General features: G+C 37.1%; 1 protein-coding gene across 8 annotated transcripts in view; it reads right to left on the bottom strand.

Annotated features, from left to right (window-relative positions):
• The window catches only part of NUCB2 (nucleobindin 2), a 71304-nt gene that overhangs the window by 18195 nt on the left and 30309 nt on the right, over nt 1-22800 (bottom strand). For 7 of the 8 annotated variants that reach the window (XR_003001303.1, XM_024731596.1, XM_024731597.1 and 4 more), the window contains 4 exons: nt 12811-12954; nt 12105-12212; nt 6833-6959; nt 774-877 (listed from right to left, as the gene is read on the bottom strand). Coding sequence is in view for 7 of the 8 variants with exons in the window: in XM_024731596.1 (XP_024587364.1) it covers nt 774-877; nt 6833-6959; nt 12105-12212; nt 12811-12954 (483 nt within the window). In the remaining variant the exon portion in view is untranslated. Of the gene's footprint in view, nt 1-773; nt 878-6832; nt 6960-12104; nt 12213-12810; nt 12955-13893; nt 13913-22800 lie in introns of those variants that run through there. The other variant, XM_024731600.1, reaches the window with a different exon arrangement.

The raw sequence follows: 22800 nt of genomic DNA, 5'->3' as shown, positions 1-22800 counted from the left end.
AAAGGCTTTCTTGCATATAGCATACTCTCTAACAGAAGGTAGCATAGGAGGACCAAAACATATTTGACTTCTGTTTTAAATTTTACCCTTCTATTTTGGTCATTATTATTCTCAGAGATGTAAGCATTCAAAGAAACTAAAAGTTCAAAGCTAGCTTCAACTTTAGGAAGTTCCTTATAAGCAAGTAATATATAAATTTATTTTAAAAAGAAGAAAAAGGAAGGGACTGTATCAAATCTGTACAGTATAGAGAACTAGAACAGTTCCTAACAACTTAACTAAATCTAGTAACACCCAGGCTAGAACATCTAATTTGCTAACTTCATACAGTACAACACGAGAGGTCTACAAATTATAATCTAAAATCCCTGAGGCAGGATGTGTTTAAGGATTTTCTAGATTTTAGAAAAGACATATGGCATATATGCCATATAATTTAACACCCCTGAAGAGTTTGTAATCAAACAGATTAGTACTTCCTTATCAAAATCTATAAATACACTAAGTAAGCTAAATAAAACCTATAAATAGCCTTACTATAATTCAAGCCAGGTTTCCATTTTTATAGTATTTTGGATTTTGGAATTGTTGGCAAGGGATTACAGACCTGTATGTCCACATTATTATCTATACTAATAAGGGTTAAGCTATCTCCCTTTAAAGATATTCTAGAGAGCATGTAAAAGTTATACTACCACTTCATGGAATTTACTTGTCAAATTACAAAACCTCAAAGGCACAACAAAGACAACACATTTTGAAATGAGTCTCACCGCTTTGATTAGCATATCTAAATCTGTAGATTCAAACTTCTCAGGATTCAGGTGATTTAGATGATCAAATTGTTTTAGAAGAGCATGGTGGTCTATGCCTGTATCTGAAAGAAAATGAGAAAACTGTAAACAATGAATTATTAGAAGCTAGAAACATTAATATAAATAATACATAAGAATAAGCATTCATATTAATTCTTATAGGATTTTATAAGAAAACTCAAAGTTTTAGATTTAAAAGTTTGTATTTTCTTTTAGAATATCGTACATATTGTTATTCTAGGCAAAGGTAATGCCCTTGAATCTAGAATGGAATATAATTTAATGTGTACACTTTAATGTTATTTCAAGAAAGACTAGTTAGCTATCTTTTACAGTATAATTTACAGTAAAAACTTTTTCATTATTGTAAAAGTACCAAATTTCCTACTTTTAACTAAACTCTAATATACCACCCTCACCAAAGGTCTAAGAAGAATTTCTTTCTTTTTTTTTTTATAAGAATTTTTTTCTTTTTTGGCTGCACCAGGTCTTAACTGCAACATGTGGGATCTTTTATTTACAGCACGTGGACTTCTTAGTTGCGGCATGCGGATGCTTACTTGCAGCATGTGGGCTTCTTAGTTGTGGCGTGCGGACTACTTAGTTGAGGCATGCGGAGTTCTTAGCTGTGGCATGCATGCAGGATCTAGTTTCCCGACCAGGGATCGAACCCAGGCCCCCTACATTGGGAGCACAGAGTCTTACCCACTGGACCACCAGGGAAGTCCTAAGAATAATTTCTAAAAAGAATTGCTCTAAAATTTATATGAAGGAACTATTTATATGCTGCTCCAATTAATCCTTTATGGAACAGTAAAAATCTAATTCAGTAAATTCAATTGATTATGACTTTTTTTTTTTGGCTGCACAGCACAGCATATGGGATCTTAGTTCCTCCACCAGGGATGGAACCCTCGCCCCCTACACTGGAAGCACAGAGTCTTAACCACTGGACCGCCAGGGAAGTCCCTGATTATGACTGATTTTTAAAGAAACATCAACAGTTTTCTTTGTAAAGAACTTAAAAAAAAAAAAAGCTACAGTGTATTGTAGTTGAATGAGTGAAGCAATTCTGGACGATTTCAGTTGTATTATAGAACTGAGCAAAATATGTACATGTGTTGATTTGTTAGAAGTCAGGGTTCTCACTTAGGAAAAAAGAACATACAAACATGAAAATGATGGAAGGCAGGAAAGAAACTTGGGGAAAGGGATGGGAATTAGTACTAACTGTGTGAACTTATTATTTCTAAACATATATATATAATGTGTACACATATATGCATGTATATTTCACACGTATATGCATGTGTATGAATATATATTTATATATGTGTGTGTGCATGCATATGTGTATAGACATGCATGTATTTCCTATCTCTGTCCTATGGAAGTGTCAAGAAGAAAATATATCCCAGGAGTACTGAGCACACCTAGTGCCATCTCTTGGTCTGTAACATCATTTCGCACTAAAATTAAGAACCAGGAATCCTCAGAGAAATGGCTAGTTCCAGGGCTAGGGCAGGGTATAAAGTACAAGATGAGCCTGGAACATATTGTTATGCCAGAAAGTAAGAAACAGCTAAGTTTAGTTCAACTAAGCTTTCACTGAATTCTCAGTATGGCCCTGTACTAGAAGTTTTACTTATGAAGAAAAGATCTGTTATAAAACCTAGCCCTAAAGGATACAACCCGTCACTGAAATACATGAAAAGACACTTAGCCTCACTCAAAATAAGAGAAATACATATTAAACCTGCACAATTATACCATCTAACACAGTGGCAAAACTCCTAAAGTTTGATGATACTTATAATTAGCAAGGCTGTGAGAAATTATTGCTGGTGGGAATGGGTATTGATCACCCTCTGTGGAGGTGGCAGTATCTACCAAAATTACAAATACATATATCCTTTGGTTTAACAGTTTCATTGTGGGGAACCTATCCTACAGATAATATTACATGGATACATAGTGGTATGTGTACAAGAGTGTTCACTAGAAATAACCCAAATATCCATCAACAGGGGTCTGGTAAATAAATTATGGTATACCTATATAATGGAAATCTGCGCAGTTGCTAAAAAAAATGATGGTCTCTATGTACTAATACAGAAAGATCTCCAAAATATATTAGTAAAGGAAAAATACAAGCTACAAACGTGTATTGCATGTATCTTTTGTATAAAAAAGAGGAAAAATAAGAAATTTATTTGTATTTGTTTATATATGAGTAAAGAAACTCAGGAAGGATGGTATTAGGGGGCAGTGGGAACTGATAAAGTACAAAAATATCATGGAACTTTTTGCTATATACTTTCTAACACTTTTTTTTTTCCTTTTTTTTGCGGTACGTGGGCCTCTCACTGTTGGGGCCTCTCCCATTGCGGAGCGCAGGCTCCAGACGCGCAGGCTCAGCGGCCATGGCTCACGGGCCCAGCCGCTCCGCGGCATGTGGGATCTTCCAGGACTGGGGCACAAACCGGTGTCCCCTGCATCGGCAGGCGGACTCTCAACCACTGTGCCACCAGGGAAGCCCCTTACACTTTGTTTTTTTAAACCATGTGAATGTATTGCCTACTTTAAAAATTACACACACACCCCACAAAATTAAGATGCTTTAAGCCCTCCTTCAAGTTATCAGAAATTTTAATTCATAAATTTTGAATCAATGAGAAAATACTCATAACTTTTCTAAGCATATAAAACAGTTTACTTTAGATAATGAAATTCAGCCCCTGTCTTGGAATAAAGAAAATGTTGCCAAGATTAAGGGGATGGAAGTTGTCTAAGGGCAAAGAAATCTCAAACCACCTTAGGCCTGGCTTCAAGGATGGAATTACCTTGTGTGTCTGACCAGCTGAAGTAGGATGGTATGAGTTAATTTACCTCTCATTGATATCCTTAGTTTCAGGATAAAGAGTATTTGGTACTTGTTTTCTAAGTCTATTCACCAGCAGAGAGTTTACTGCTCTACACAATTTCTCCAATATGATCCATTGACCAGAGGTACATGTTTAAAATGCAGGAACTTCCCTGGTGGTACAGTGGGTAAGACTCCACGCTCCCAATGCGGGGGCCCAGGTTTGATTCCCGGTCGGGGAACTAGATCCTGCATGTATGCTACAACTAAGAGTTTGCATGCAGCAACTAAGAGTTTGCATGCAGCAACTAAGAAGCCCGCATGCCGCAACTAAGACCCGGCACAGCCAAAATAAAAATAAATAAATAATAAATAACTATTTTTTAAAAAGATAAAATGCAGATTACTCATCCCTAGAATCAGAGTATCTGGAGGTGAGATCCAGCAATCTGCATTTTTAACTAGCTCCCTAAGGTGAGTTTTATGCAATCTGAAGTTTAAGAACCGCTATTCCACCCTTAGTAAGTATTCAGATATTTACTGATGACAATGAACCACCCAGATAACCAACCTATGGGGGCACGTTACAAGGACACAGGAGCCAGCCTGAAGGGTCTCCCACTTGCCAAAGCTGGCCCTTGGATTTTGATTCATAATTAGAAAGGTCATTCCAAGACAATAAAGGAATTCACTTATGTTGTCAACTGTTGCTTTTATGGTTTTATTTTCTATACTTAAATCTTTGATTTATATAAGCACTTATTCTGATGTATATGAGATATAAACCTAACTGTTCCTTTTTCCAAATGGCTATCCAACTCTATTAAGACTACTTATTTTTTTTAATCTTTATCTCATTAATAATGAGATACCACCTTTAATTCAAACTAAATTCCATATGTATTTAATTTTATTTCTGGAATTTCTATTTTGTTCCACTGGTCTTTCTACCTACATGACAAAACCATAGAGTTCTAATGTCTGAGGCTTAGTGATATATTCTAATATCTAATATATCTAGTCCTTCTTCTTTGTTCTTCTTCAGAGGCACATTGTTTTTCTTGCTCATTTCCCTTCTCATATGAACTTTAAAATTAACTTGGCTAGTACCAGGGGAAAAAAGTACATCTTTTTATTTGGATCATGTTAAATTTGTAAATTAACCTAAGAAGAACTGACATGTTCATAATGTTGAGTCTTTGTATCAAAAAGATGTTATGTCTTCCCCTTTTTTCAAGTCTACTTTTGTGTTCTTCAGGAGCATTTTAAAGTTTTTATCTGTAAGTTTTGCACATTTCTTAATAGGTTTATTCTGGGTGTTTTATCTTTGTTGGTATCATAAATGGAGTCTTTTCTTCCATTATATCTCCTAACTGGCTGTTGTTTGTACATATGAAAAACACTGATTTCTGTATATTGTTTACCTTGCTGAATTTTCCTTTTGTATATACTAAATTTTTCAGACAAGTTCTTTGGGTTTTCCAAGTGAATAATTATATTACCTGCAAATAGAGATGGTTTTATCCCCTACTTTCCAATTATTTTACCTCCAATTTTTTCATTTGTATAATTGCTTTGGCTAGTACCTCCAAAACAATATTAATTAGTAGTGGTGACAGTGAGCATCATTGTTTTGTTTCTGATTTTAGTGAGAAAATATATTTGTGTTTCCCCAATGTGTAGCTGAGTTGGACATATCTGGTCATGTTACAGAAGTATCTATTGATTACTATTTTATTACTTTTTTAAAATTAAGAAGGGGTGTTAATTTTTGTCAAATGCCTTTTCTGAATATATGGAGATGATCATATGAACAATGAGATTACTTTCTTTAAGATATCTTCACATTTCAAAAACTCTGCTTCATAGCTATTTAATCTTCTCATAGTCTAAAATTAAAAGAATATAGAAAGATGAATAGGCAGAGCACAGAGGATTTTTAAGGCAGTGAAATTACTCTGTATGATGCTATAACAGTTGACACATGTCATTATAAATTTGCCTAAACCCATAGAATGTACAACACCAAGAGTGAACTCTAATATAAACTATGGATTTGGGGTAATTATGATGTGTCAGTATAGGTTCATCAATTGTAACAAATGTACCACACTGTTGGGAGATGTTGGTATTGGGGGAGGCTATGAACATTTGGGGACAGGGGTGTATGGGAAATCTCTGTACCTTACCCTCAATCTTGCTGTGAACCTTATATTGCACTAAAAAAATTGTCTTAATTTTAAAAAAATACAAATATCAAAGATTTATTCTGATTCATTATTTGTCCTTTGACTTTATAATTTCTCTTGTCACACCAAAAATTTCTTTCTTCTTATATCTATTCATATGATAATTTACAGCATTAGATTTCCTAAAATTAAGTTAATCTTGCATTCCTGAAATAAATCCACTTGCTATAATAGAATATTCTTTTAACATCCAATAATTTTGGCTTTGGCATCAACACATAATAAGAGTGTGGAAGTTTCCTTCTTAATCTATGCTCTGGAATACTTTAAATAGCACTGATAATCTGATCTTTAATGGTTTGGTGGAATTCCCTTTGGCACTATCTGAATCTGGTGTTTCTGTGGAGCTAGCTCTGACGATTCTTCTATTTCATCTATGGAAATGGTTCTAATTAGATTTTCTCTCTCTACTTTCTTTTGGTTTGCTTTGATGTTATTTTTCCTCTTTTAAATCAGTGGCTTAATTCATTATTTTTCATTCTTCCTTTCTACTGATATAATTATTTAAGGCTAATCATTTTGATTTTTGAATGACATGAATATATAACCTATTCAAAAAATTAAATTTTAATAATTAAGAGAAGGTGGGACTTCCCTGGTGGTCCAATGGGTAAGACTCCATGCTCCCAATGCAGGGGGCCTGGGTTTGATCCCTGGTCAGGGAACTAGATCCCACATACATGCCGCAACTAAGAAGTCTGCATGCCGCAATGAAGATCCCGAGTGCCGCAACTAAGACCTGGTGCAGCCTAAATACATAAATAAATAATAAATAAATAAATTTTTTAAAAAATAAGAGAAGCCAAATCAATACTAACATTAAATGTTGACTATAGGAACATGGTCTGTAAACTGACCTTAACAACCAAATATTGGAATTTTCCTGCCTTTTCTTTAGCACTTACCTTGAAGGGAATCCAATTTAGCTTTAATCAGCATTCTTAACCTTGCCACTTCTTGCCTTTTCAGTTCATCAAGTTTTGTCCTCACATGGTGACTTACTAAATCCAGTTCTTTGCTTAGCCTCCCACTCTGTTAACAAAAATAATAAATTAATTTTATCTATTCCATTGCATTTTTAGATAAGACACAATATATTAAAAATAGGGTTATAATAAAGTAGTGATACTTTTGACTATTTTAGATAAATTTGACATTACAAACAGCATTTCTTTCAGAAGATATTCAGTTTGTAACTCTAAAATCAAGATGTCTAAAAACCATATAATTTAGAAAAGCATAATTAAAGCACAAAGAAGAAACTCAAAAAGTAACTTAAATTGCAAAATGGTGCAGCCACTTTGGAAAACAATTTTGACAGTTCCTCAAAAAGTTAAACCCACAGTTACCATATGACCCCGCAATTCCATTCCTAGGTATATACCTAAAGAGTTGAAACATATGTTCACATAAAGTCTTTTTTAAAAAATAAATTTATTTATTTATTTATATTTTATTTTTGGCTGCACTGGGTCTTCGTTGCTTTCTCTAGTTGTGGTGAGTGGGGGTTACTCTTTGTTGCAGTGCGCAAGCTTCTCATTGCGGTGGCTTTTCTTGTTGTGGAGCACGGGCTCTAGGCGCATGGGCTTCAGTAGTTGTGGCACCCAGGCTCAGTAGTTGTGGCTCACTGGCTCCAGAGCACAGGCTCAGTAGTTGTGGCATACTGGCACATCCCGCAGCATGTGGGGTCTTCCTGGACCAGGGCTCGAACCCATGTCCCCTGCATTAACAGGAGAATTCTTAACCACTGCACCACCAGGGAAGTCCTCACATAAAGTCTTAAATATGAATGTTCATAGCAGCATTATTCATACGAGCCAAAAAAGTAGACATAACCCAAATGTCCATCAACTGATGAATTGATAAAATATGGAATATCCATACAGTGGAATATTATTCAGCCATTAAAAGGAATGAATACACCGATACATGCTACAATGTGATGAACATTGAAAACATTATGCTAAGTCAAAGAAGCCAGGCACAAAAGGCCAAATTTTGTATGATTCCATTTATATGAAATGTCTAGAATAGGCAAATGCACAGATATAGAAAGTAGATTAATGGTTGCCAGGGGCTGAGGAGAGAAAGGAAAGGGGGGGTGATTGCTTAATGGGTACAGGGTTCCTTCTGGGGGGAAATAAAATTGTTCTAAAATTAGATAGTGGTGATGGTTACATGACTCTGTACATATAATAAAACCACTGAATTGTATATATTAAAGGGGCAAATTTTATGGTATGTGAATTATATTTCAATACAGTTTTTTTTTAAGTAATGTGGCCTCCTTAAGCTTTAGTCATTCCATATATAAATAACTTTTCAAAATTCATCTTTTTTAGGTTGTCTCCTTTGATTACTTTTTTTCATAGATGAGTAATTCTATACATGTTCCAAAATTTAAGAGACAAAATAGCTAGTGGTTTACCTTCTATTGTTTAAAAATGCATTTTCAATCAGAAACTGCAAGTCTAACTAGCAATCAGGCACACAGACCCTTCAGGACTGAGTCAAGGGGGAGGAAGGGAAGGAAAAGAAACGCCTCAAGCAAGACCAAGAAAGAATGTTCAGAGAGGGAGAAGGAGAGCTAAGAGAATATGCTGTTACAGAAGCAAAAAGAGTAGTACATTTCAAGGAGGGAATGGTCATTATTATTAGATAAAACAATAGTTCTCAAATGTGGTCCCAAAGTGGAAGCATCAGCATCACCTGGGAACTTTAGATATGGAGGCCCTAGACCTACTGAATCAGAAAGTCAGGAGGTGGGGCCCAGAAATCTGTTTTAACAATTTAAAATCTGAGAACCACTGAGATAAAATAAAGGAGTCCAGTAAGAAGAGGAATAAAAGGTGCTCACTGGATCTGGCAATTAAGAAATCACTGACAGGTACTTCCCTAGTGGTCCAGTGGTTAAGACTCCATGCTCCCAGTGCAAGGGACCTGGGTTTGATCCCTGGTCAGGAAACTAGGTCCCGCATGCTGCAACTAAAGATCCCGCATGTTGCAACTAAGACCCGGTGCAGTCAAATAAATAAATATATTTTTTAATTAAAAAAAAAATAAGGAAGTCAACTGACACCCTTCACAAAAGTACATTCAGGGAAGTGGTGTGGGTGAAGCCATAATCCTCCCAGTTAGCAATGTTTGGTAAGTGAAGAAACAGTATGATTCTCCTTTCAAAATGCTTAGCTGACAACAAAGGACAACTTCTAACTTTTTTTTTTCCAGTTTTTCCTGAGACAGGAGTCTTTGCTCAGCTGTTTGTAATGATTCTGTCGGCTTGATTTTTATTGTCTATTTTTACTCAATTTCTTTTTCATTAAACTGTTTAACTTACTTCATTTTGTCTCCCCCCACACAACCCCATAGGGAATAGGAATTGACTGTGAAAGGAAGACAGTTATAAAAGTATTCTCCTATACCGAAGAAGGCAAGCTTGTTGTTTTCTTTTCCCTGATTATCTCTATATAGTAACTCCCATTACCCACATTGTCTGTTAGCCCCCAAATAACGCTCTTAGTCCTATCTGAAGTAAATAAGAGACACTGAAAGTTCTACATTAAATATTATTCATCCCAGGAAATTAGTCCTACAGCTCAAGTCAATTTTTCAAGGAAACACGAGATTATTCTCAAAACAATTCAGGGGACTGTAGATATCATGCTAAGTGAAATAAGTCAGACAGAGAAAGACAAATACCGCATGACGTATGTGGAATCTAAAAAAACAGAACAAACAAAGCAACTAAACCAAACAAAAAACAGACTCATAGATACAGAGAACAAATTGGTGGTTGCCAGAGTGGAGGGAGTTGGGGGAGGAGTGAAATGCGTGAAGCGGATCAAGAGGTACAAACTTCCAGGTATAAAATAAATAAGTCATGGGGATGTAATGTACAGCATGGGGTCAATAATATTGTATTAACTTTGTATGGTGACAGATGGTTAATAGACTTATTGTGGTGATCATTTCACAATGTATACAAAAGTCAAATCACTATGTTGTACATATGAAACTAATATAATACTGTATGTCAAATATACTTCAATTAAAAAAAGATAATTCAGGGCTTCCCTGGTGGCGCAGTGGTTGAGAGTCCGCCTGCCGATGCAGGAGACACGGGTTCGTGCCCCGGTCCGGGAAGATCCCACATGCCGCGGAGTGGCTAGGCCCGTGAGCCATGGTCGCTGAGCCTGCGCGTCCAGAGCCTGTGCTCCGCAACGGGAGAGGCCACAACAGTGAGAGGCCGCGTACCGAAAAAAAAAAAAAAAAGATAATTCAAAAAAATAAAATAAAATAAAGATAATTCAAGGGAATTATTGGCATAAGGCTGTTACCATTCTCCCAGAAAAATTCACAGCCTCCAAGAGGACAGCTGTGAACTAAAAGCCACACACAGGGATTTCCCTGGTGGTGCAGTGGTTAAGAATCCACCTGCCAGTGCAGGGGACACGGGTTTGAGCCCTGGTCTGGGAAGATCCCACATGCCACGGAGCAACTAAGGCCGTGCGCCACAGCTACTGAGCCTGTGCTCTAGAGCCCATGAGGCATAACTATTGAGCCTGAGTGCCACAACTACTGAAGCCCAAGCGCCTAGAGCCCATGCTCTGCAGCAAGAGAAGCCACCACAATGTAAAGCCCACACATCTCAACGAAGAGCAGCCCCCACTCACGGCAACTAGAGAAAGCCCATGTGCAGCAACAAAGACCCAACACAGCCAAAAATAAATAATAAATAAATAAATTTATTTTTAAAAATAATAATAAAATAAAATAAATAAAAGCCACACACAGGTTCTGATAGTGGCCACAACCTAATGTGGGTCAGACTTTCACAGGGGCCCAGACCAGGGACAGAGACTAAAATAAGGATGTTTGATTCAGAAATTTTCCTTCAAAGTTCCAGGTAAGATAACTTTTTACGAAAGTTAAAAACAGATAAACAAAAATAACATAAGCAAACCAATAAAACTATCTTGAGAGTTATAACTGAAAGTTTAAAATTAAATCATTGGAATTTTTTGTTTACTGCTGACTCTAAGATAAACCCCACTAAGTGGATTCACTACCCTTCAAGGGAGGGCTTTAAAAGACTCTCTCACGTCAGATCTTGGTTTTTACAACCTTCTTTCTTTATTGTGAATACTAAGGAGATGTCTAGGGCTAGGATAATGTCAAATAAATAGGGTTCTTAGGACAGAGACAAATAATTAAACCTCCCCTATTGAGATAAGATATGGCCCATTACATCTTCTATTAATCTGGACCTGATTAAACACCAGAACTAAACCTGTGCTAAACCTTTGACTAGCTTCCTGCTGTCCTCATATCATGATTCAAGCCCCTTACCATGATGTACAAGGCCCTCTGTCATCTAGCCCATGACTCTTTCCAACCTCATCTTTTGGCCAGTCATGGCCTCCACTTCCCAGGCCAGGTTCCAGCAACAGTTACTCCTTCCAGGTTCCTATATATTCCGGTCTCTGTTCCCTTGTACCTTGGCCTAGCATGTCTCCCAATCTTTCTCCTTTTCTCAGCCGCATATTTAAGCCCAGGCATAATCTCTACCAGGAAGAAAGACTTCCCACCTTCCCCCACTGCTTCCTACTGAAGTAGGTGTCCATCCTCTGTATCTCCAAAATGTATTATACGCTCAGTATATATTTATCTTAGTAATCTTTTCCTGGATATTAGTCTCCCTTGAGGGTTCTTTAAGGGCTAAGAATGAGTCTTTGTTTTTTGTTTGTTTTAATTATTTATTTTTTTATTTTTGGTTGCATTGGGTCTTCATCGCTACGTGCGGGCTTTCTCTAGTTGCAGCAAGCGGGGGCTACTCTTCCTTGCAGTGCGCAGGCTTCTCATTGCAGTGGCTTCTCTTGCTGCGGAGGATGGGCTCTAGATGCGTGGGCTTCAGTAGTTGTGGCATGTGGGCTCAGTAGCTGTGGCTCACGGGCTCTAGAGCACAGGCTCAGTAGTTGTGGCAAACGGGCTTAGTTGCTCCGTGGCATGTGGGATCTTCCCAGACCAGGGCTCGAACCTGTGTCCCCTCACTGGCAGGTGGATTCTTAACCACTGTGCCACCAGGGAAGTCCCGAGTCTTATCTTTGTAATCCCAATACTTAGCTCAGTGTCTGGCATGCTCAAGTGTTTGTTAAATAATTATTTAATTACATTTACCTTTATTTCCTCTATGTCTGCTTTCTGGAGCTTTTCTCTGAAATGATTATCTGTTTCCAGCACATCAATCACTTGCTTGAGGTATTCATCATAATAAAGTCCAGTATCCTTCAAATTAAGAAACAAACAGTAACTCTTCTGAAAGTTTTTCCTTTCCTGTATCTAAAGATTTCAATCCTAAAAAAAAAAAAAAAAAAAAAAAAAACCGTCTAGCAAAATGGCATTGAGACATACCTACTTTGATAGTTTGGACAGCCAAAGTTAAAAGCTGTATTTCTCAAATGAAGAGAGTTGTATCAGAACCAATGTCATGTTCTACTCTTACATAAAGGTAGATTTTCTATATGGCTTAGACAATGAATACTTAACCAATATACTAATTGGTTTTACCCCCTTGTCACCTGTCTCTCCTCATTGTTATCTGTCTCTTCTCTGAATATAATACGTTTTCTTGGTTGGTTATCTCTACATTGGAAATGTATTATGATTAATTCTTTTATACACTAATATACTAATTAGATATATATATCTAATATAACTACATTAAAAAACCTTTGCCTGATATTAAAGAACATATGCTTATCCAATACTCTTTTTACTGCTATTTCAGAAATAGTTCCTAAATGTCCAGTTTTATAAGTAATAAATTCTTAGCAATATTTTAGTTAAAATTCTTCCCACAAGGTTATCTTTAGCATTCACTTACTGGTGGTTCTATCTTTGCACTGTCCACAGGTTGAGCATTTTCTACTTTTGTCTTGTCTATGTCTATAGGCACAGCTTCAAGAGCAGTAAGTATACATGTAACCAAGAGAAAACAATATTGTAGTAGGATGGTCCTCCACTTCATCTGAAATAAAGGTACAATTATATTAAGGTTCTGAAAAGATGTTTTCAAACTATATATACATGCATTCCCAATGCCACATTAATAATATATTTAATTTCAGGAAGTTTAATTCAACAAAAGAATTCTAGGAAAGGAGTTAAAAATAGATTATAACATCAAAAATAATGCTTAAAATAGATCACTAAAGAAAATCAGGAAAGAAATGCTTTTCAGCTAAAATTAAAATGACAAGTAAACAAAAATTTAAAGTTTAAACTGCTTATATAATATAAGAAAACATTTGGTTAATTATAAAAGCTTCAAATAAAGACGGTAATGAGGGACTCAATTTTTTTTTAAATAAATAGTCCAAGTTTAAGAAAGGGAGAAGGGGGACTTCCCTGGTGGCACAGTGGTTAAGACTCCACGCTCCCAATGCAGGGGGCCCGAGTTTGATCCCTGGTCAAGGAACTAGATCCCACATGCATGCCGCAACTAAAAGTTCACATGCTGCAACTAAGGAGTCCACATGCCACAACTAAGGAGCTGGCGAGCTGCAACTAGGAGCCCGCCTGCCGCAACTAAGACCTGGCACAACCAAATAAATAAATAAATTTTTTTTTTAAAAAAAGGGAAAAGGGAAAACTATTTATTTTTTTCTCTATTAAAATACTAAAGAGCCAAAATTATTTCTGGATATAATATTTAAATTAGCTTCAATCGAATTTTGAAAATAAGTTGCTCTATGAACATAAATTGATTAAAAGAGACAAATAACTGGCTACAAGTATTCTCTTAACCTTCCTAGACATTATTTTATCATAGCCAATAGTCTTATGTTAAAATTCTGTTTGGCCAATAATTTTTCAGATAAATAGGTCAATAAAATATCAAGCAGGATGTAACAGCATGGAAGCAAAAGAGGAAAAACAATTGTTGGTCCCGCAATATTATTCAAACCTTGCTTATTCAGCTTCTACTTCATAACGATCTTTGTAGCTCCAGAGGATCTACTACAAGAATAAGAATGAATAAAAAGCTCATACTTAATTGATTTTATATAGAGAGAGTGATATTAGGATCCAAGTCAAAAATAATGGTCTGACCATCAAACTGGAATATGCATTATTAACTTAGAGACTCCCAAACTTAGCTGGCCATGGACTTTTTTTTTAAAGTAACATGTTTTTATCTACAGAGCACAATTTGGAAGAGTACATTGCCTCATTTTCACCACAACCCTACGTAATACATAGAACAGTGACTCATTTTATAGATGAAGAAATTTTTAATGGAAACAAATCACTCAAAGAGCATTGTCTTGCATTAACAAAATCACTAGAATCCACACTGTAGTGCTATTTCCAGTATATCAAATTTTTTAGCATCTTTATTGAGATATAATTCACATGCCATAAAATTCACCCATTTAAGGTACAGGATTTGACTATTCTATAAAGATGCTACTCAAAGTTTAGTTCTCAAACCTGAAGGATAAAATCATCTGGGAGCTTGTCAGAAATGCAAATTCTCAGCCTGCAGCCAAGACCTCTGAAATCAGAATCTCTGGGGTGGGGACCCAGAATCTGTTTTAACAAACAATCCAGGTGATCCACCTATATACATATGCTCAAGACCAAGATTCACTCTTCTCTAGGACACTAGTTCAACATGATTGCCGTGAATAAATGTTTTTTATAATGAAATGTTTGGGAGATACTGGCTCAATGAAGCTAAATAAGTTTCCATCTTCATAAGACTTTCAGAACTTCAGATCGGCTACTCTGCATTATGAATCTCTAATAGAAGGATGGTTTGTTTCTCCACAGAATCTTTTTCTAACCATGAATTAGCTCCTCTTCCCACAATTATTTTTTATGACAACAAAGTTTACTTCTCATTCATGCTTCATGTCCACTATAGGTACATGTTTTAGTTTTGCTCTTTTGAGATACAATTTACATGCTATAAAACTTACCCTTTTCAATTGTACAATTCAGTGGTTTTTAGTATATTCACAAGGCTGTGCAATTATCACCATTATCCAATTTTAGAACATTTTCATCACTCTAAAAAGAAACCCCATACCCATTAGTAGTCACTCCCCACTCCCCCTATTCTCTCAGTCTCTGGCAACCATTAATCTACTTTCAGTCTATATAGATTTGCCTATTCTGGACATTTCATATAAATGAAATCATAAAACATGTGGTCTTTTGTACCCAGCTTTTTTCATTTAGCATTGTTTTCAAGGTATAACCATGTTGTAACACGAATCAGCACTGCATTCTTTTTTTTTGGCTGCATTGGGTCTCGTTGCTGTGCGCAGGCTTTCTCTAGTTGCGGGGAGCGAGGGCTACTCTTCATTGGGGTGTGCAGGCTTCTCATTGCAGTGGCTTCTCTTGTTGCAGAGCACGGGCTCTAGGCTCGCGGGCTTCAGTAATTGTAGCATGCAGCCTCAGTAGTTGCAGCATGTGGGCCCTAGGGTGTGCCAGCTTCAGTAGTTGTGGTGCATGAGCTCAGTAGTTGTGGCTCGCGGGCTCTAGAGCGTGGGCTCAGTAGTTGTGGCACACGGGCTTAGTTGCTTTGAGGCATGTGGGACCTTCCTGGACCAGGGATCGAACCCGTGTCCCTGCATTGGCAGGCAGATTCTTAATCGCTGTGCCACCAGGGAAGCCCCAGCACTTCATTCTTTTTTACAGCTGAATAGATTTGCCATTGTATGGATATTCCACATTTTGTTTATCAATTCATCAGTTGATGGACATTTGGGTTCTACTTTTTTGGCTAGTATGAATAATGCTACTATGAACATTTGTGTTCAGGTTACTGTGTTAGCATATTTTGAATTCTTTAGGTTGTATACCTAGGAGTAGAATTGCTAGGTTAAGTCCATAACTCCATGTTTAATTTTTTGAGGAACTGCCAAACTGTTTTCCATAGCAGCTGCACCTTTTTCCACTACCACCAGCAATATATGAGGATTCTAATTTTTCCACATACTAACCAACACGTGCTATTATCTATCTTTTTTACTATAGCCACCCTACTGGGTGTGAAGCGGTATCTCACTGTGATTTTGATTTGCATTTCACTAGCTAATGATGTTGAGCATCTTTTCAAGTATTTATCAGCTATATCTTTTAAAAAAATAATTTAAAAATATTAAGTTAGTTGTTTTTTTAAAAACTCTGAATTGAAAGTTTTGTTTACCTTTGCAAGTCCCATATGCCACTGTAAACAGGCTGACCAAATGACCATTAAACAACGTAAAAGTTTTAGGTGTAATCATGGTTGAAAGGCCCAAGTTATGACTTAACTGCTCAAGTCAATTTTGATGTCTTCTACACACACTTCTGGAGCTTAATTAAGTCTCTGCAGCCCCTAACATGGTACCTGTACAGCTAGAAAATGAATAATTGCTAAAATGGTTTGGATAGTCTCTCTATAATAATGTACACAGAGAAAGTCAGCTCAGGGATACACCTCCATAACTTCATTTTGCAGACCCCATCAGGAACTGTGATTATCCCTTGATGTGGTCAATCCAGAATTCAAAAGAATCTTTCAGGACTTCCCTGGTGGTGCAGTGGTTAAGAATCTGCCTGCCAATGCAGGGGACACAGGTTCAATCCCTGATCTGGGAAGATCCCACATGCCACGGAGCAGCTGAGCCTGTGCACCACAACTACTGAGCCTGTGCTCTAGAGCCCGTGGGACACAACTACTGAGGCTGTGTGCCACAACTACTGAAGCCAGCATGCCTAGAGCAACAAGAGAAGCCACCACAATGAGAAGGCTGCGCACCACTACAAAGAGTAGCCCCTGCTCGCTGCCACTAGAGAAAGCCCTTGTGCAGCAATGAAGACACAACACAGCCAAAAAAAAATAAAATTAAAAAAAAATACATTAAAAGAATCTTTCATACAGACTTCTCCCCTCCACCTGTGTCATCTCCGATGTCCCTTAGGCTCTCCTTTTCCCACCATACAACACACGTACACATTAATAAGCAGTTCTGTCTTAGCAGCTGGCAGCTATGTCACATACCTTGAAATATGCTCTTTTTTTTATAGTGTCCACCTTTACTTCAATACACAATAGAAGCTGAGAGTAATAAAAATAAACTATAGATAAATCCAATCTTGGAAGTGGAATCTCTTTACCAATTTGTCACTTCTGCTCTCTCACTCTTCTTTCAAGTCTACCATAAATACGAAGAGAGTCAAGCAAGAATGTGTTTGTGTTTGTATATATGAATGTGTCTATGTGTCTGTGTCCTGACAGCATCTCAAAGTGACAGAAAGTCTCTGGGCATCTACTCTAAAACACTGACTGAATTTATGGTTCATAAACATTTCACTGGGTCCCAGGCTTATTATAAATAACAATAGAAACCATCTATTGAGTGTCTACTATGTAGCAAGCAGTATGCCAAACTTTTTTATATTAACTAATCTATTTCTTATAATGGCCCTGTGAAATAAATATTATTATTCCCATTTTATAGTACAGGAATCTGAAACATATCAATTAAAAAACTTGATCTGGGTCACACAGCAGTAAATCGTAGATCCAGAGTTTGGACCTGGGAGTGACTGACTTCAAAGAGTATGTCTGCTTTTAAGCACTGGTTCTCAAAGTGTGGTCCCTGAACGAGCAGCATCTGCACCACCTGGGAATTTGTTAGAAATGCAAATTATCAGGGCTTACTCCAGATCTTCTAAATCAAAGAATCTTTGAGGAGGGTGAGGAAGAGAAGAGGGGGGCAAAATCTGTTTTAACAAGCCCTATAGGTGATTTTGAGGCATGCTAACATTTGAGGACATACTGCCTCTCCTTAGCTCTATTATTCACAAACCTCTTCTACTATGAGAGACAAAGAGAATGCATATCTGAAAAGTAAATTTGGATCCTCAAGGAAATGAAAGTCAGGTGTTACATCTAAGAAGGGTAAGGCAAAACTAAATTTAGGTCTATATTCTAATTCCAGCTGTACCATTCACTTGCTATGTGATCATAGGTCAGTCAATTAACTTTCCCTGCTTGTTTCCTCATTTTTTTAAATAATGAATTTTTTTAAAGAGACTTTAACTAGACTTCAGTATTCTTTAAGCTCTTAGATTCTATTATCAGCTTATTCTTTTGAATAATGTGTAGATCTTTTCTGTTACATTATCAGAAATACTACTAAAATTGTTTGTACTCACATCAATTGTAAGAAATTAAATTATATAATTTATAAATGTCTTTAAACCAAACACTGCTTATTCAGCCAGATGAAAATTACCTTGGTAGATCAAATAGAAGATCTGGGTGCTGGGATACAAAGAATACAAAAATCAACTACCAAAGAAAGTTCCTATCTAGATAAAATAAGAATGAAGTAAAGCCAGGAATGTTTCACACTTCCCATACAGAGTGTGAGACACTGTACACTTTAAAAAGAGTGAATTTTATGATATGTGAATCATATTTCAACTTTTTTTAAAGTAATGAAAAATAGAGCAAAAAATCTGAGCTTATAAAATAAAATGCGAACATTAAGAAAGGAACAAATACAATTTACAAATATCATTTACCTACAAAAGTATAGAGGTTTTAGAACTAGCCATGCTCTATAACTTTTCATAATTATCCAATTTTTACATTCTTAATGATTTTTGTCTGTTTGTCCTATCATACTAGAAAAGTGAAAATCTTGCACTTTAATTTTGGATTTATCTGTTTTTCCTTATAATTCTGTCCGTTTTCATTTGAATATTTTGAGGCTATGTTATAAAATGTACACAAATTTGGGCTTCCCTGGTGGCGCAGTGGTTGAGAGTCTGCCTGCCGATGCAGGGGACACGGGTTCGTGCCCCGGTCCGGGAAGATCCCACATGCCGCGGAGCGGTCGGGCCCGTGAGCCATGGCCGCTGAGCCTGCGCATCCGGAGCCTGTGCTCCGCAACGGGAGAGGCCACAACAGCGAGAGGCCCGCGTATCGCAAAAAAAATGTACACAAATTTAAGATTTTCTAGGTTTCTGGTGGGTTTAATCTTTTTCACATTTGAGTGACCTTTGTACCCCAATTTGCCTTAAGGTCTATTCTGACAGTAATATAGTATAATCAGTTCTCTTTTGATTAGTGTGTAGATACACACACACACACACACACACACACACACACACACACATTCTCACACACTTTATTTTATTTATTTTTTCCATTCTCTAATAAATTTTCTTTTATTTGTATGATAAAGACCAGTTATATATAAAAAATGTGTCATATTTTGGGTTTTTTTGGTTATTTTGAAGTACACTTGGTAAGGATGAAATCTTCCTAGCTCATATTTTTATTTTTTTAACTTTTTATTTTATATTGCAGTATAGCCGATTAACAATGTTGTGATAGTTTCAGGTGCACAGCAAAGGGACTCAGCCATACACATGCATGTATATCCATTCTCCCCCAACTCCCCTCCCATCCAGGCTGCCCCATAACATTGAGCAGAGTTCCCTGTGCTATATAGTAGTTCCTTGTTGGTTATCCATTTTAAACATAGCAGTTCATACGTTTTTTTAAAATTCAGCCTAATAATCTTTCCAACTAGAGTATTTTCTTGGTTTATATTTAATCAAATTACTGACATTGTACTTAATTCCTCAGTTTAACATCTCAGAAATCAGAGTGTTTTTCAGTTAATGGAATATTAAAATGTGGTTGACTAAGTGGCAATAGCAACATAATCTTTACTGCCTGCACATGCATGAACTTTATTATAGCTATTCCTACTTCCATCACTTCAGACTGAGTTTTTGCATTTTGGGTACTTCAGAAATTGAATTTAATTGCCATTTAAAATATCTTCAAAAGGATTAAATTGTGATTTGGCATTGAAATGAAAACCTATTCTGGGGAATTCCCCGGTTGCCTAGTGGTTAGGATTCTGGGCTTTCAATGCCGTGGCCCAGGTTCAATCCCTGGTCGGGGAATGAGATACCGCAAGCCTCGCGGCCAAAAAAAAAAATATTTTGTAAACATAAAAATGAAGCAGCTGATATTAGTGAAGCAAATATTTGATGTTAAAGGAATAACAGCAACTTTACATTTTCTTGTAAAAGAACATTTAAGTGCTTCACCTGACTTTAGACAGGAAGATACCAACAAATAGACAAAGCTGCCTTACATTTTGAGATGCAACAAGATTATCTATGAGCAGCCAAACAATGCAAATGAAGGCGGTAGAAACTGACAATGCCTCCAACAAATAAAAAATAAATTAGAGAACATGAGGCTGATTTGATGGATTCATGAATCGTTAAGGCAAATGTTAATTTGTCAGAGACTTCCTATCAAGACTAAACAGAAGCTGCATAATTTCCACATAATCTGACGAAGAAACAAAGCTGAATTTAGTCAATAGGAAATGTTGAAAAAATCTTGATGTTCTTCACAGGCCTCAAAATGATATGCAAATGCTAAAGGTACTAAAGAGATTGATATCCTGAGAATGGGTTACATAGGGAATAGCATATCACTGAAACACTAGCATGAGCACCTATGGCCAAAAGTTGCTGCCATATTAAATTTTAAACTACAAAAGCATTTCCCAAAAACGTTACTGTGTATGTAAAAGAGGGATTATGGCTGAGTTAAAGGAAGGCTAGCTAAATCTGGTTTGAATGTTCAAGAGCCTTTCGTGGTCTGCCAAGGGTATGAGTTTAGTTCTTGATGCATTCTGAGGCTGCATACATGATGCCTGGGATTGTTTTAAAAATAATCTGGGGGCTTCCCTGGTGGCGCAGTGGTTGAGAGTCCGCCTGCCGATGCAGGGGGCACAGGTTTGTGCCCTGGTCCGGGAGGATCCCACATGCCGCGGAGCGGCTGGGCCCGTGAGCCATGGCCACTGAGCCTGCGCGTCCAGAGCCTGTGCTCCACAACGGGAAAGGACACAGCGGTGAGAGGCCCGCGTACCGCAAAAAAAAGAAAAAAAAAAGACTAGGTTGCTGGAAAGGTATCACAACTTGATGTTATTCCTGATGCCATGTCTAGACAAACTATAACCCCTCAACATTTTAGTCAATAAACCACTGAAGGAGAGGTTGAGGAAAGAAGATGAATCTGACAACTTTCCATTGTCATCTTTTGAAAAGCACTGGCATCAAAGCTTGCAAAATGAATGTCAGAGGCTTGGAAGAAAATTCCAGGCAAATGGTCTTAAAGAAATTCTCAGAATAAAATTACCCTCACTCTTCATAGTAGAGAGAACAATGTCGTGTGGGAAAACACAAACATTCACAATTGTGAATCAAGAAAGCATTTCAAAAGACTCAGACTATGAATGTGGAAAAGCCTTAGGAATACCTTAACCAATTTATTTAACTTGTGATTTCTTTATGCATCTGCAAAAGTGATGTGAGAAAAATCTATATGTTTAAATGAATCTTAAAAAGCACTTTCGGTAAACACAAAATGAAATTATAAGTGATAAAGCACAGTGTAATAATTTAACTGGCAGTATGTGTTCTATATAGTATAAACTAGTGTCTTAATATCAATGGAGTCTTAGAGTTGATGAAACACCATCTTCTTTTGGGCTTTCTATTTATCCTGCCCCTTTAATATTTATCTCCTCTCCTTTCCTGCCTGTTTTTTAAAATTTTGTTTTTGATTGATGAGGAATTTTTAAAATACATTTTTCCCTTCTATTAGTTTCTAATCTTTTACTGTTTATTCTAGGAATAATTAGGACAATTAACTTACTGAAGTCTATAGCTAATTAAAACATTTACTCCTTAATAAGCCCTCAATAAATGTTAACTGTTATAACAAAAGAAAGGAAAATTTTTCTAGCTCATTAGGTAGAAAAGTAACGATACAAAGATGTCTTTAAATACCAAGATAATGTCAAATGTGTCAGAGATAGGTTTACAGATTTTCATTAACCCAATAATATACAAATGTCCATACAAAAGAAGGAGAGATGAACGATAAGGAGAGGCAATGGAAAGAAAGGGAGACTAATTTACTTCTCTTCCACTATCAGGTTAGTTAAGAATGGCCTTCTCCTTTCTTTTATCACTCTCTTCTTCTATAAGAACAGAGTCCTAAAGAGGAAATACTGGGCCAAACTAGCTGGCTGACACAGCAGACTGATCCAAACCAGGATAGACTGAAAATTAACGCTCTGAAGTAGGATAATGTGAAATTCTAAATCAGGCAGTGATCTCAAGACAGCATGGAGGGATTGCCCTGGTGGTGCAGTGGTTAAGAATCCACCTGCCAATGAAGGGGACATGGGTTCGAGCCCTGGTCCGGGAAGATCCCACATGCCGCAGAGCAACTAAGCCCCTGCTGCATGACTACTGAGCCTGCGCTCTAGACCCTGCGAGCCACAACTACTGAACCCATGCACCACAACTACTGAAGCCCGCGTGCCTATAGCCCGTGCTCCACAACAAGAAAAGCCACCGCAATGAGAACCCTGCGCAACACAAGGAAGAGTAGCCCCCACTCACCGCAACTAGAGAAAGCACGTGCACAGCAAAGACACAACACAGCCAAAAAATAAATTAAAAAAAAAAGACAGCATGGAAAGCACTGATCCCAAAGGCATTAGAGCCTCAAGAAAAATTACAAAATAAGCAGAGTTATTGGGACTTCCCTGGTGGTCCAGTGGTTAAGAATCTGTCTTCCAATGCAGGGGACACAGATTCAATCCCTGGTTGGGGAACTAAGATCCCATATGCCGTGGGGCAACTAACCCTGCGCGCCACAAAGAGAGAGAAGCCCGTGCACCACGAGACCCAGCACAGCCAAAATTTAAAAAAAAAAAGCAGAGTTCTTAAGCCTCTCCTAACATGCAGTAGATACAAAATA

This window comes from Neophocaena asiaeorientalis, unplaced genomic scaffold, assembly GCF_003031525.2.
Source record: "Neophocaena asiaeorientalis asiaeorientalis breed wild unplaced genomic scaffold, Neophocaena_asiaeorientalis_V1.1 scaffold571, whole genome shotgun sequence".
Lineage (NCBI taxonomy): Eukaryota > Metazoa > Chordata > Mammalia > Artiodactyla > Phocoenidae > Neophocaena > Neophocaena asiaeorientalis.
The sequence above is the reverse complement of the archived record's forward strand: the minus strand, read 5'-3'. Positions and strand labels throughout refer to the sequence as shown.